At 37.3% G+C, this 14,876-nt stretch overlaps 1 protein-coding gene and 2 long non-coding RNA genes across 3 annotated transcripts in view; 1 reads left to right on the top strand and 2 right to left on the bottom strand.

Moving 5' to 3' along the window:
- The window catches only part of LOC138404066 (uncharacterized), a 70,965-nt gene extending 67,935 nt beyond the window's left edge, over nt 1–3,030 (top strand). The window contains exon 2 of the long non-coding RNA XR_011238169.1: nt 2,836–3,030. This is a non-coding gene — a long non-coding RNA (uncharacterized lncRNA). The remainder of the gene's footprint in view (nt 1–2,835) is intronic.
- A 627-nt stretch (nt 3,031–3,657) lies between these two features.
- Nucleotides 3,658–5,222, bottom strand: LOC117993617 (uncharacterized). The gene is made up of 3 exons (XR_011238126.1): nt 5,090–5,222; nt 4,429–4,503; nt 3,658–3,992 (listed from the first exon to the last, which is right to left on the bottom strand). It is a non-coding gene; the product is annotated as an uncharacterized lncRNA (long non-coding RNA).
- A 1,021-nt stretch (nt 5,223–6,243) lies between these two features.
- On the bottom strand, nt 6,244–12,545 carry LOC117993610 (uncharacterized). The gene is made up of 10 exons (XM_069506748.1): nt 12,470–12,545; nt 11,918–11,999; nt 11,458–11,659; nt 10,446–10,581; nt 9,685–9,856; nt 8,335–8,434; nt 7,679–7,748; nt 7,341–7,451; nt 6,747–6,935; nt 6,244–6,264 (listed from the first exon to the last, which is right to left on the bottom strand). The coding sequence occupies exons 1-10, from the start codon at nt 12,479–12,481 to the stop codon at nt 6,244–6,246; spliced, it is 1,095 nt and encodes a 364-aa protein (XP_069362849.1). The 5' UTR covers nt 12,482–12,545.
- Between the last annotated feature and the right edge of the window lie 2,331 nt (nt 12,546–14,876).

Below are 14,876 nucleotides of genomic sequence, written 5' to 3'. Positions count from 1 at the left end.
AAACTGCTGGACGGATCGAGATGCAGACATAGACATCCGCTAAGAAAGGATTTTTGATAATTCAATCTCTAAGGGAGTAAAATATATATAGGTATTCCACGCGGACGAAGTCGCGGGCATAAGCTAGTTATTGATATATTATAATATTTTTGCTTCCAGGAAAAGTTTGGGCGTAACATACGCAATGGTATTGCGAAGGCTGGTCCAGCGGTGGGAGTCGTGGGCCAAGCCGCTGCCATCGCTAAAGGATAAATCTAGGCTAAATGATGTTCTACTTCATCTAGGTTTTATTCAAATGTACTTATAATTTAACTATTGTGTAAGCTATGGAAATAGTTTTTTTTAAATAAATATTTTGTAATTTTCTTTTCGAATTTTGTTATATTTTTAAGAATAAATTCAATTTCGTAACCTCATTCACATTAATAATAATTGAACAAATAATTTATTACTTACTGTTTATTCACAGAGTGTTTAGTATAAGTACAAGTAATTTGTTACACCACGCTGCCACAGCTAATCGCAATGTGCCATTCAAACCGGCCAATGACACGCCATTAACGCCGATCAACGCCAATAACAGCCAAGCAACCACAATAACGCAAATCACCGCCAATAGCAGCCAAGAAACGCCAGTAACGCCAACAACAGCCAATAGCAGCTATATACTGCCAATAACTGATTATAATATTAGTGTGATATAATATGAAGTTAAAAATAAATTAGTGTGATTATACTGCTTTGCTCTTTTTATTTATACCCACTGCTTCAAATTCTTTTGACGACTTCCCTAGCGCAGTGATGAGCGCTGCGGTCTTATAAATCTATACCTAGTACTTTGGTCTAGTGGGAGGCTTCGGCCGTGGCTAGTTACGAAACTACCGGGAAAGCCGTGCTGCCAACCGATTTGGCGTTCCGGTGCGATGCCGCATAGAATAGAATCTCTAAATATATAAAACGAAAAGGTGACTGACAGATCTATCAACGCACAGCTCAAACTACTGGACGGATCGGGCTGAAATTTGGCATGCAGATAGCTATTATGATGTACCTACACATCCGCTAAGAAAGGATTTTCGAAAATTCAACCCCTAAGGGGGTAAAATAGGGGTTCGGTGTAGACCACGCGGACGAAGTCGCGGGCATAAGCTAGTAGAATAGAAACCCATACCGAATGGGTTTAATGAAAGGGGTATAGATCCCTTCCAAGCTAGCCCGCTTCCATCTTAGACTGCATCATCACTTATCACCAGATGAGATCGCAGTCAATGGCTACAAGTGTATCGGAATAAAAAAAAGTTATTGTGAATTTAACGACAAAAACTAACGCCCATTCCAATAAACCGAATTCTAAAACTTTGACTTTCTTCTGAATTCTGAAACTTTTACAAGCTTGTTTTGAGTTTCGTTGTTAGATTGGAAAAAGATGTCGAAATCGACAGGAAGTTTTAATCAAACAAGTTTTTGACTTATCAGTTTGTTTAGGTCCGAGCATCGACATAGTACTTAGTACATACAAATTCTTTGGGTCCGCCGTCCGAGTGATTAAAATTCTAGATCAGTGATGTTATTGTAGAAATCTGGGAGCAAGATGTCGTTTTATTATAATTTTGTTATATTAGTCCTATTTGTAAAAATAAATGATATTGTAGCAGAAAAAAATAAAAAAGTAAGTAAGTTAGAATTAGTATAATTTCCAGAGGCTACATTCTGCGATATGATAATATTTAAAATAATGTAATTACTTAAATGTAATATTTACCTACGAGTAAGTATATTCTTCTTCTAAGACTAGCATGCACCCTTAGTTTTATTATAATATAGTGACGAAAATAGTTATTTTATCATCACCCCAACTACAATACAATAAAATTAAGAACGTATTGATTGATACTAATAATTATTGAATCAACGATTAGTTAATAAATAATTGTTATACAAACATTATATGAAATTGTTGTGCCAAATGTTATGATTATTATTAATATAAATATTTGAAAATATAGTTTTTTGTTCCATTATGTAGCTTTACAAAGTACTTTTGAACGGTCTAATGATTTTGCCACTGGAATGCTCTTCGATGGAATCTGCTTTATCTCTTCTGGCTAAACAATTAAATATTACTTGCTTTAACGGTGAAGGAAAAATCGTGAGGAAACCTGCATGACTGAGAGTTCTCCATAATGTTCTCAAAGGTGTGTAAAGTCTACCAAGTGTGGTAGATGGCCACACCCTTCTCATTTTCAGAGGAGACCCGTGCTCAGTAGTGCGCCGGCGACGCACGATAGTTTCACATAATGAAGGTGATGATAACTTAAAATATAATTTATTAATCTGTAATATTATTTATCGCAGAGTTTATATATACAGAACTATCGGATCGATCCCAATTATGGGAAGACGATGCTTTTAAGGGTGAGCTTATGTTTTTTTATAAAGATCATGTAATTTTCTAGAGAATCCAATCCAATCCAATCCATCAGCCTGTTTGCGTCCACTGCTGGACATAGGCCTTTCCAAGAGCGCGCCAAATTGGCGCTGCTCGTTAGAAGTAGTGCCCATACTGACCACGCTGGGCAGGCGGGGTGGTCAGCGCAGGGCTGTAGGCTATTTCGCACCAGTGACGCTGCTGCCCGTCTCTGGTCTGCATTATTTAGAGCCAAGCCATATGGAATGGTTATCCCGCCATTCTTCGGTCGTCATATCCTCGTCCGCTGATTCGCAGGGGGTACCACGTGCAGGTGAGGTTGACATTTGGGGTGCTAAGATGTTAGCGCACCCCCTTACCCCCCCTTCTAAAGAAGCTACCTATTAATAAAAACATAAGTATTACAGGTAAAACGGCATGTCGAGCCAGTGACCGAAAATGTACTGACTCATATTCTAAGAGCAATCAAAAAGAAAACTCCATGCGTGAAAAAGAAAGGATCTCATAATGAACAATCCTTGAATAAAAACGTGATGCAAACGCTGAAGAAGAAGATACGTTTGTTTTTAAGGAATAATAGAATGAATCGAATAAACTAATGATATAAAATTTTAATTTTTTTATTTAATTTATACTAACTACCCTATATCTGCGACTTCGTATGCGTGGGCTACACAAATTTCAAACCCATATTTTACCCCCGTAGGGGTTGAATTTTCAAAAATGCTTTCTTAGCTGATGTCTACGTCATAATAGCTATCTGCATGCCAAATTTCAACCTGATCCATCCAGAGGTTTGAGCTGTGCGCGTTGATAGATCAGTCAGTCACCATTTCCTATTATAAATTTAGTTTACACCTTGTAGATTTGTAGCTTTAGGTACGAGTACCACCATGGCGTGTGGAAGTCTAAGGACAAGATACCTATGTCGAGCAGTAGAGGGCAATCGGTTGCAATCATGTGCAAAATAAAAAGAAAAAAATACACTATTTCGAGTCTAAGTATTTTGACTTCGAGCTGATTATACTAGACATCAATCAAAGTTTTTTTCAAGTTGGCCCTTGAATGCAATCTCACCTGGTGGTAAGTGATGATACAATCTAAGATGAACTACATAAATCATCATGATTCATGAATCATGGTCATTTAAATCTCATTATGAAAAGAAAACCCGTTTTCTTGAGCCAGCGTGGGTTGAGATTTGAAATAATGAATGAAAAAAATAAGAGCTGTTTTGGTAAATATTTATTCAGTCGTTCATTTTAATATGCACAATAATATCTACTGGTTTTCCGTTCCTATCGCTCTCCTTTGAATCTGACATCTTGGAGTCTGTATTGATTTTATTTAGAGTATTTTTAAAGAACTTTTTGTTACTATTACTTTTTCTTCTTCCCTTTCTCCTTTTCTTTTCTGCTTGTTTGATGGACTTTTTTGGAAATGTAGGCTTTTTGTCTTTTGTTATTTTCTTGTTTTTCTTTTGACGTCGTCTTCGAAATTCTGCAAACTCTGCTCTCTCATGCTCGATACTGTCAGTCAGGCCCCTTCGATTCAATTGAGTATCCTGTAGTAATAAGACTCATAATAACACTCTTAACATACTATAACAGACTCATAAGACAGTACGCTAAATATTGCAAGTCAAATATAAATATACTAAACAGTAAACAAGCTGTGATAGCCTAGTGGTTAGGACGTTCGCCTTCCAATCGGAGGTCGGGGGTTCGATCGCGGGCACGCACCTCTAACTTTTCGGAGTTATGCGCGTTTTGATTGATTGAATATCACTTGCTTTAACTATGAAGGAAAACATCGTGAGGAAACCTGCATGCCTGAGAGTTCTCCAAAATGTTCTCAAAGGTGTGTGAAGTCTACCAATCCGCACATGGCCAGCGTGGTAGACTATGGCCAACAACCCTTCTCACTCTGAGAGGAGACCCGTGCTCTGTAGTGAGCCGGCAATGGGTTGATCATGATGATGATTATTTTAATTAACTTACCTTTAGTTCTTGAATATGTCGCCTTTCCCAACTTTCAAAAAATGTTGGTAAAATTTCATTATTATTTGCGTGTACCTGAAAATTCATACAAATATTAAAAATATCTGTCTACGTTTTTGACGTGTGTGACGTTTTCAACCGACTTCAAAAAAAAAAGGAGAAGGTTCTCAATTCGTCGGAATGTTTATGACTCAATTTCAATCCTCTAGTTAGTATAGAATAGAATAGAATAGAATATGTTTTTTATTCATGTAAACTTTTTACAAGTGCTTATGAATAGTCAGGTAGTTTTAATTTACCACTGGTTCGGAATGCCGTTCCTACCGAGAAGAACCAGTACGAAACTCGGCGGTTGCTCTTTTTAATTTTTCAATTTACAATGTTATTATACCATACTATACAAGCCATTGCAGCCCCGTGCATTGCTGGAGCGAGTCACATCCAAGCTTTTTTATCATTTACATAGTCTGCGAATGTATAATATGCTTTTTTTAGGAGCATACTTTTAACAAAATTTTTAAACTTGTGTAGTGTGTTAGTAGTTGTATTATAAAATATCTTTCAATGGTTTGAGCACACAAGTAGACATTTCTACTCGTGTGGTTTGAGTTTGGTTACATTTTCCAAAAGTAACGAAAGTATAATGCAAAACACAACATACCTTATTTTCAAAGTCAATGTTAAAAAATTGTAATATACAGAAAAGAAAGGACGTGATTACTAGTTGTATATGCCTCATCTCAAAGCGGCGATGTTTTCAACAACTTTGCCTAAGAAAGCTACGAGTTTAAATTCAAAAGTACACGTTTTAATGTTTACAAAACAAGTTTCAAGTTACCTACCTACGTTGTTTTCATTTCGTTCTTATCTTAAGTTCGTGGAAAACGGTGATTAGCTTCTTATAGCCGTAGGGCTATAAGCTGATATACAGCGCGTCCTTAATATAATATTGTAAAGAAAAATATAAAGACTTATCTCACCTCTAAACCAGACTTTGAAGAAGCATGACATATATAAAAATGGCACACAAAGGTTTCAATCATTTCAATTTATTAAAATTTTTATGGCAGCCATTTTCAATTTTTAGGGTTCCGTACCTCAAAAGGAAAAACGGAACCCTTATAGAATCACTTTGTTGTTTGTCTGTCTGTCTGTCTGTCTGTCTGTCTGTCTGTCCGTCTGTCTGTCAAGAAACCTACAGGGTACTTCCCGTTGACCTAGAATCATGAAATTTGGCAGGTAGGTAGATCTTATAGCTGACATTTTAGGAAAAATCTAAAAACCGTGAATTTAGGGTTAGATCACACAAAAAAAAATTGTGGTCATGAACTAATAATTAGTATTTTCTACTTTCGAAGTGAGTGACTATATCAAGTGGGGTATCATATGAAAGGTCTTCACCTGTACATTCTAAAACAGATTTTTATTTATTTTTATGCATCATAGTTTTTGAATTATCGTGCAAAATGTCGAAAAAATACGACTGTAGTACGGAACCCTCATTGCGCGAGCCGCACTTGGCTGGTTTTTATTATTGTTATGACAATACAATAGCGCATTAGTAACATAAAATAGTAGTAGTAATAGAAATAAGTACACATTCTGTGAAAATTTCAACACTCCGAGATACAGACGATGGACAGACGATTGAATAGACAGACGGACGGACAGCGGAATCAGTAATAGGGTCCCATAAAAAAATGTAACTAACTGATCTAACCCAGCTTCTGTCAGGTGGCTTCTAGACTTCATCTGCATGAAAATTGGTTTTTAAAAATCTCGTGGGAACTTTTTGGTTTTCCGGGATAAAGACCTTCATTCCGTGATGCAAGCTCTCTGTACCGAACATTAAAATCGGTTGAACGGATGGACCGTGAAAAGCTAGCAGACAGACAGACACACTTTCGCATTATTATTAGTATGGATATCCCAAAACCCAATTACACTTACTTAACTACTGGCTCACAAATAGGTAGTTTAATGGATTAAAAAAAAGTGGTAAAAAGCTTATCAAAAATCTATAAAAATTTATTAAAAATATGGTGTTTTACGATTTTGAAGTTGGTGATAGGTTGGCAGCATTCTTCTCATGTGTTGGTCGCCATGCATCTAAATATGAAAAAATATAGCACTTTAAAATCCTCCGCTACGTCTAAAAGTAATTTAGCACTTTACAGACTTAGTTTCCTACTTACTTTGTTTCTATTTATATGATTATGATAATTTCTAATGCCATGTATATTCCGTATTTCTAACAACTTGCGATTATTTTTATTATTAAACGATGCATCTTTAAAATGATTGTCAAGTAGATGTACTTTTGTAGAGTCTTTGCTGCTTCTGAGGCCTTCTTTGTTTGATATTGGACTGTTTTTGTGCACAAGTTTATCGACACCTTTTTCTCTTATAGTGTTGAATTGTTCTTCATATTTATGTAGCCTGTCATTTTCAAGAAAATCATCGAAGTTTACAGTTGTATCTTTAACTTCATTTATGTTCCTACTTTTCTGGGATGAAAAAGCTTTTTCTACAAATGTGCTATAAATCTTTTGAATTTTAAGATCTAAAGCATTTTTGCTGTCGCTAACTAGTTGAACGTTTTCAGCTTCTTCTTCTAATTTTTTTAACAAACTCATTATTCTACTATTTGTTTTTCCTCTCTCTAAATCTCTTGCTAAAGTTAATTTATCATATGCTATTCTCCTCCTTGTAAGTTTATCGAAATTTTCTCTTTCTACATCATTGATATGACTTACTTTACTTATATTGTGTAAATTTACGGATGAAGATGTAGTATTTTTAACGATAAGCGGTAAATTCAAGTCTTTTTCTGTAAAACTGGTTTTGCTTCTTGTATTTAAATACTTTGAAACCAGTTTACGTATATTTGAAAAATCTCTTCTCGGACTTACATCCTTTTTAACTGATGATGTAGTTACTCTACTTTCAGTAGTCTTAAGTTTTCTTGGAGGTAATTCAAACACAGATGGCTTTAAGAATATACTTCCTCTTAAATTATGTCCCTGGAATACAAATTATAATACACAAATACAGTTAGGTAGTTACAAATAAATTAAATGTAAGTTACTAAGTGTTTGAGTTACAAATTGTTTGGAATAAGTTATTCTGTCATTGATAAAATTAAAGTTCAAATAAAAGACTGATAAAAGTTTTAAGTTAAATTTTAGGTAAAAATCGTACTTATTAATGAAATTTAATAGATAGGAAAATGAACTAAAATCAACTTTACCCTCGCCGGACGAGTATTATCTTGGTGGTCTGGATCTATTTCATTCATCATTTTCCGATTGCTTTCATTTCTACAAACAAAAATAAATATTATTTTCAAAGATTTTTTTTATATTAGAATTATGGGGTCATCAAAAGGACGTTTCACGATTAAAATAAGGATTTAAATCGTACTTTTGACATCACCGTTGACATATAAAGTTAAAATGGCGCGTGAGAACTCATTTTGTACGCATTATATACCTAATTATCGTCTAAATTATTGATTCGTTGTAAAAAGTAAAAAGAACGCTAGCTAAAACGAAGACAGTTGGTAGTACTGATGATTACTGATACGATACCACAAAAAACGTGATTAAAAAAATCTGTATTTTGTAAAAGTTCACGATATAATGCAAATAAAACATCTGACTGACGCTAGAGTTCAACGAACGTTGCGTAAGTAGGCCACTCTGAGTCAATGTCACGTGGGGCACTGACCCGAGTTTTGCACGCTATACATTGCTGGTTTGAAAATACTAAATCACTAAAACTACAAAATGAGGCAAATGGTTAGTGGTATTGGATTGTGTTTAGGTAGTATAACAATAAACGCTAAGTTTTTGCTAGCATTCTGGTTACACTCTCTCTCTCTATAGGTAAAGGTTTGAATTTTACCTGTATTCAGCGTTGAGCTTGGAAGGTGGTGCCTTTTCTACGGTGATTATGGGCAAAACCACAACAGCAGGCTTACATTCTTTACCCTTACAGGAAAACGCTGAAATAAATTCATTTGGAAATCTAATGAAAAAATTATTATAAGCCTTAGGGCCAGTAGTTGTAAATTTATATACAAAAAGTGATAACGTTTTTCTCCCCGTAAATATAGTCACTACGTCACTACAGTAGAACATTAAAAGTCTAGTGACTAGTGGTCGGTGGCCATCGGTGGTACACCCCGCCCTATGACCGGTGGTACCTACTACCGCCCGGTGGTAAATGCCGATCTGAACGTGTTAAAAACTTATAGAAAAAACTCTTCATAGAATTTCGCGTTTGTATTTGCAGAAACCCTCATAGAACTTTTAATTAAATTATGTCTCTATTTCAAAGGCTACTTCAAGTATTTGAAGTTCTAAAGGAGGTTTGAAGAGCAGCTACAAATCAAGTCTCAATTACGTAAGTAAACTTTAAGTGATGTCACTTTAATGTCAAGGACGTAGGAAGGTTATTTTAAATGCTGTTCATTAGCGGAGGAAAGCATAGATGTCTGGAGGGAGGAACGTGTGGCCTAGTTATGACAACGCATATCAATCGATTGCGACTGTAAAGCAACGTTGACCTAAGTCGGTAACTGGACGAGTGACCAAGTTTGGAAGCCCCTAATTATTTTTTCGTGAAAACTTTTTGTGATGTAACAACAAATTCACTTTTCGGGTTTCGGATTTTTTCCTTTAGGTAGGTTTAGGTAGGCTTATTATGCTATAGTTACCTGCCAAATTTCATTATTCTAGGTCAACGGGGATTCTATTGGCTATAGCCTATAGGTTTTGATTCCCGAGTATTGACAGACACGACAGATAGACAGACGCAACGAAGTGATCCTATAAAGGTTCCTCTTCTCCTTTTAAGATACGGAACCCTAAAATTAGGTAACAAAAAGCGACACAACACTGCGGTGCGACATCGCATCGTAAAATCGATGCTGCATCGCGATGCGATGCGTTGACGCAACGGAAAAATTTCGCCTACGGCGTCGTACGAGAAAGCTCTGATCATCAATTTCTAGTAAGCCATGGACCGCACTACATCACATCCTACTTCTACTTGCGTTAAGACGCATCAAGAAAAACACACACAGCACAGAATGGCACATAGGTGTGGACACCGACTGAACGGTATAATACGTCGTCGCATCGCAAGTTTGTACGGTGCGGCACCGCATCGGAAATTTGCACAGTGCATTGTGCGACGTCGTAAATTTTTACAACCCGACGTCGCATCGCGGTGTTGTGGTCTCAGCCTTACACAGTTTTCTGCCACTTTCGTAGCACAAGCAGTCTTCATCTTCATCATAGCCGAGTGGGCAGCCGCACTTGACGGTGTACCCCGGGTGCGTGGGAGGATCCGTCGTGTATACTCGGTCCTCTCTCGGCGTACTGTCAATCCGTGATGATAGGTTACAGATGACACGGACAACCTAGAGGTTTTAATAAATAATCGTTAACAATCGAATCGAATACTGAAAAAATCGGTCGGAAAAAAAAGTGTGATTCGAACTCGAGAAAGAAATAACCATTGACTTATAATATATTAGGTACTTCGTATGGACAGGGTTATTGAAGTAACAAAATGGCACCGACTCATTGCAGCCTCAGTGACGTCTGGATTGCAAACGGGTCGTTCATTTCTATCTAGAGGTGGCGCTGATTTATTGGTTTCTAAACTGTGAAAAATTTTGTTCGCTTGACCATAATATCTTGTCATTTATATCGAAGGAAATATCATTTTTTAATTTTGCTTAATTTTCCTGGCGATCATTTTAAAATGTCTATTAGGTTTTTGTTGTTATAGCGGTAACACCTACACATTATGTGACTCTCTGCCTATTACGGTTCACGAAATACAGTCCACTGACAGACAGGCAGACGGACAGACGGACAGCGGAGTCTTTAGGGTCCCGTTGGCATCATTCGAACACGGAACCTACACATCATTGCGGTTGCTCAGGCGAGACAGACGTAATATTATTAGATAACGATGAAGTGTTTACTAAAGGAGTCCTTTACATGATGAAACAAATTCACTGTGTGTTCCTTCGATATAGCGTAGTCGAATTCTATGAAGACTGAAATCCCACAGCCGACGTGGGTGACTCGGCCGTGAACGACTTCCAAAAACATATTGGAAGATAGATGTTTGGGCCTGAAAATAAAAATAAAAATCAGTCAAGCGCAAGTCGGACTCGCACACGAAGGGTTCCGTACCATCCGTACAACAAGTAACACTTTTTAAATATTTTTTTTGAATTATCTTGGCGGTCATTTTGAAATTCTTATTATTTGTTGTTATAGCGGCAATACACATACATATACCTACTGTGAAAATTTCAACTCTCTATCTATTTTGGTTCACGAGATACAGCCCACTGACAGACAGACGGACGGACGGACGGCCAGCGGAGTTTTAGTAATAGGGTCCCGTTGGCACCCTTCGGGTACGGAACCCTTAAAATATCTTTACATGTCCTTCTCCTGGCCGAATTTCGTCTACAGTGGTCAGTCTCAACGCCAATTTCCATCTACGCAGAAGATTAATAATACATACAGGATGTAACCAGAACGCTGGCAAAAATGAAGACGGGTGATAGTACTGATATGATAGTGGTTCTTCTCGGTAGGAACGGCATTCCGAACCAGTGGTAAATTAAAACTACCTGACTATTCATAAGCACTTTTAAAAAGTTTACATGAATAAAAAAACATTCTATTCTATTCTATAGGTATCTACAACAAAAATGGCTGGTATGGCCGTTTGATTACACCCATACCCCTGAACGGTTTCTACAAGATAGGTAGGTCGCTTTGCCGGTAAGGTGGTAACTAGCCACCGCCGAAGCCTGTTGTGTTTGATCCGTTATATCATCAGGGTGTACCACAGACCACCAAGTACGGATTTTACTGTAGAATAGAATAGAATAGAATAGAATAGAATAAATTTTATTGCATTAACTGTGTAGGTACATTAGGTGTTATACTTGTTATAAAGTTCTAACAGTTTGCCACTGTACCAAGAACTCACCATATATAATTTGGATCCGTAATGTCATCGGGGTGTACGTCCTGTTTGGTCCTGTACCACGACCTCAGCGTGGAATGAATGCCGTATTTAACTTTCTCCAAACTAAATCCTGTGTAGTTGAAAACAGTTCGAGCGTTGACTGGGATCCAGTTTTCATCGAAACGGGTCAAACCAAGCACCTGTCCCGGATCAGGAAACCTTTCTGAAAGAAAATTAACATAAAATATACAACGAATAAAATATGTGTTTGTATAGTACCCGGCAGTTGAATAGTCGCGTCTGACCTAAGATGCGAGTGCAAGCTCCTTACCTGGAGTGGGTACCTTCAAGTCAAGAGTGAATACGCATCTTCTAGGCAAGCGCGCTCCATCTTAGGCTAGATCATCACCACGGTCTGATTGCAGCCAAGCGCTAGTCTATATATTTAAATAAAAAAATTGGAGGAATGTATTTTACTTACCTGTAGCTCGGCACATATCTCGGCCTATGGTACAAGTGTTTGCCCACACTTGGGCCAGTGTGGACAGCTCAGGGTCCCACTGCTGAAACATGAAACAGTTATACAAACGGGAACATTTTGTTTCATTTTATGCTGGCTTCATTGAGTGGAAAAGAATTTTCAGATGAAAATTCTTTCTTATTGGGGGTGTATGCTCCAGAGAAAACCTATCATATTCTATTCACGGAAGAAAGTTAGTATAGCACTCTTCCCGTCACGCAATCCCATACAAAATTGGCAGAGCCAAAAATATCAGTGGGCGTTAACTATTTAGAGACACCACACCACCACCACCACACACCAATCACAAACGGAACTATGTTTCCGAATTGAATTTCGAATGTTTTTTGGAAACATTTTTGAATCTCCGTTTCCTTCCGTGAATAGAGTAAAGCACTTACTACTGAGTCAGATCGTAGTCAAGGGCTACTTAACTTGAAAATAAAAATGATTGTCAACCTCCGATAAGAGACGGCACTAGAAGAAGAACCAAAAAAAATCTACTGGCCTTACCAATCGGAACATCCCATAAGCTTTCGGTAGAGTAAGATTTCCAAGTCCAAACGTCTTGCCTCGCGCTGATCTGCTTCTTATCCTAGAACAGAAATGACGACATCTCAATCCTCAACATCTCAATTATTTAAGATAAGATGATGTCTGCGACTTCGTCCGCGTGGATTCAAGTTTTTATTAAAATCTCGTGGAAACTCTTTGACTTTCCGCGATAAAAAGTAGCCTATGTCCTTCCCCGGGGTGCAAGCTATCTCTGTACAAAATTTCGTCAAAATCGGTTGAATGGTGGGCAGCTAAAGGACTATGCAAGAAGTGATCTTGCCTACTTTTTTTCCCGAAAAAAGATTTCTGCCGTCATGCGTTCTGTATGTTACATTATTTACCAATGAGGTATTGAATTAATATGGTATTTAAGGAGTAACTTACATCATCATCATCATCATCATCATCATCAACCGAAAGATGTCCACTGATGGACATAGGTCTCTTGTAGGGACTTTCACACGCCACGGTCTTGCGCCGCCTGAATCCAGCGGCTCCCTGCGACTCGTCTGATGTCGTCCGTCCACCTAGTGGGGGGTCTTCCAACACTGCAACTTCCAGTGCGAGGTCGCTATTCCAGCACCTTGGGACCCCAACGTCTATCAGTTGTACGAACTATGTGCCCTGCCCATTGCCAATTCAGCTTCGCAACCCGTTGACCTATGTCGGTTACTCTAGTTCTCCTACGGATCTCTTCATTTTTGCTTTGATCACGTAGAGAAACTCCAAGCATAGCTCTCTCCATCGTCCGCTGAGTGACTCAGAGCTTTCTCATGAGTAACTTACACATTAAGTAGATCTAGAAGAAGTTTGGCGTAGTCCTCGTTAATTGATACATCTTTTGTGCCTATGCAGAGCGGTCCCTTTGTTTTGTTCTGAAAACAACAAATTATTTTGGCAATTGGGTCAAGTCTGGTCTGAAAGGACGCTTCCATTCCATCCCAGTCTGTATGAGTTCATTGCTAAACTAGGCCGTTTCAAGAGCACGCTGATAAGTCTAAACGAATCAAATGGTTTATTCAAAATAATATAGGTAATAAATAAGACTTTTTTAAAGTCAGTTCTTGCAGTTGTAGATGATATATTCGTGATAATTTTTACGCGAACTTAAAAACTAAAGCTACGAGGGTTCCAAACGCGCCGATAAAAATGGTCCAACTTCCTTAACTAGCCGATTCTTGGAAGCTTCTTGAGTTTGTCAGTCTAGTGCATGAGAGATATACGCTCACAAGCACAAGTATGATGGGGCTTCTGCAAAACACCTTTGACGACCTCTCTGGCGCACTGGTAAGCGCTGTGGTCTTATTAGTGGGACGTCCCAGGACCTCCCAAAACAAAACGAAACTCACGGGATTGAAGTGCGTGCACATGACATGTGTCCCCTCGGCACATATACCTATCCTCTTGCAGTAGTCGGCGGGATATAGCGTCTGTTGTAATTTCTCGTCTATCACCTTAGAACTCTTTACCAGCACTTTCAATAATACTAGCGTAAGCAGAATTACCTTTAACTGGAACAATTTAAATAAATAAATAAATAATATTTTTATCCAATTAAACTTTTACAAGTATTTTTGAATCGTCAGCTGCCTACCACTGAATACGGAATACCTTTCTACCGAGAAGAACCAGAAAATTAAATTTATTTACACTAATATTCTGATACTGAATCCCGTGCTCTGTAGTGAGCACGAAAAGTAGTGAGAGAGAAAATACTACTAATATCATAATTATTGAGGAGCTGGCGAGCAAAATGGTGTAATTGCACCAAATTAAATTTTTTAGAAGTTAAAACTAAAGGTAAGGTGTTGAAACTTTGCTGTAATTGTGCCGTTTTGATCGAAATCATGAACTTTTGACACTACAATTTGTAGACAGAGATTTCTGTCTACAAAATTTCATTGATGATTGGTTTAAGTGAGAACCAAATTGCGTTTGTATGGATAGCTCTGGGGAGCGCTTTAGGGAAATTTCTCATAAAGAAATTTCTCATTAATTCTCATTCTTAACGTTACCTCCTTATACATTATTGTTTTATTTTATTTATCATGTCTTTTCCCATTTTTTTTTGTTTATTTTTTGTGACGTCATCTAGGCATTTTATTAATAATTATTTATTCTTTAATTTTTTTACGATTTTGAACTTTACAAAGTTGATTTACTAATAAAGTGATTTATTTATTTATAGATAGTTTTATACACGTCTACTAAGTTACACATAGATTAGAACTAAGCACTAATCAAATAGAATTTATTTTTGAAATTTATTTTGTGAAAACAATGGTGTTTAGAATTCCGTTGGGATTGGGAAAATAAAAAGGCTGTATGAATTGATGTTTTTTAATATTTTTTTCGGCAATTCTCA

This window comes from Maniola hyperantus, chromosome 24, assembly GCF_902806685.2.
Source record: "Maniola hyperantus chromosome 24, iAphHyp1.2, whole genome shotgun sequence".
NCBI classification, from domain to species: Eukaryota; Metazoa; Arthropoda; class Insecta; order Lepidoptera; family Nymphalidae; genus Maniola; species Maniola hyperantus.
Note: the sequence above shows the minus strand (reverse complement) of the source record. Positions and strands in the feature narration are given on the sequence as shown.

Excerpts from the sequence above, each read along its gene's own strand:
- LOC117993610 (XM_069506748.1), bottom strand. Across the intron at positions 7,749-8,334 it reads AAGCTCAACGCTGAATACAG|AAATGAAAGCAATCGGAAAA; the intron begins GTAAAATTCAAA and ends TTTTGTTTGTAG. Across the intron at positions 6,265-6,746 it reads GCAGCAAAGACTCTACAAAA|AGAGCTTGCATCACGGAATG; the intron begins GTACATCTACTT and ends TGTTCGGTACAG.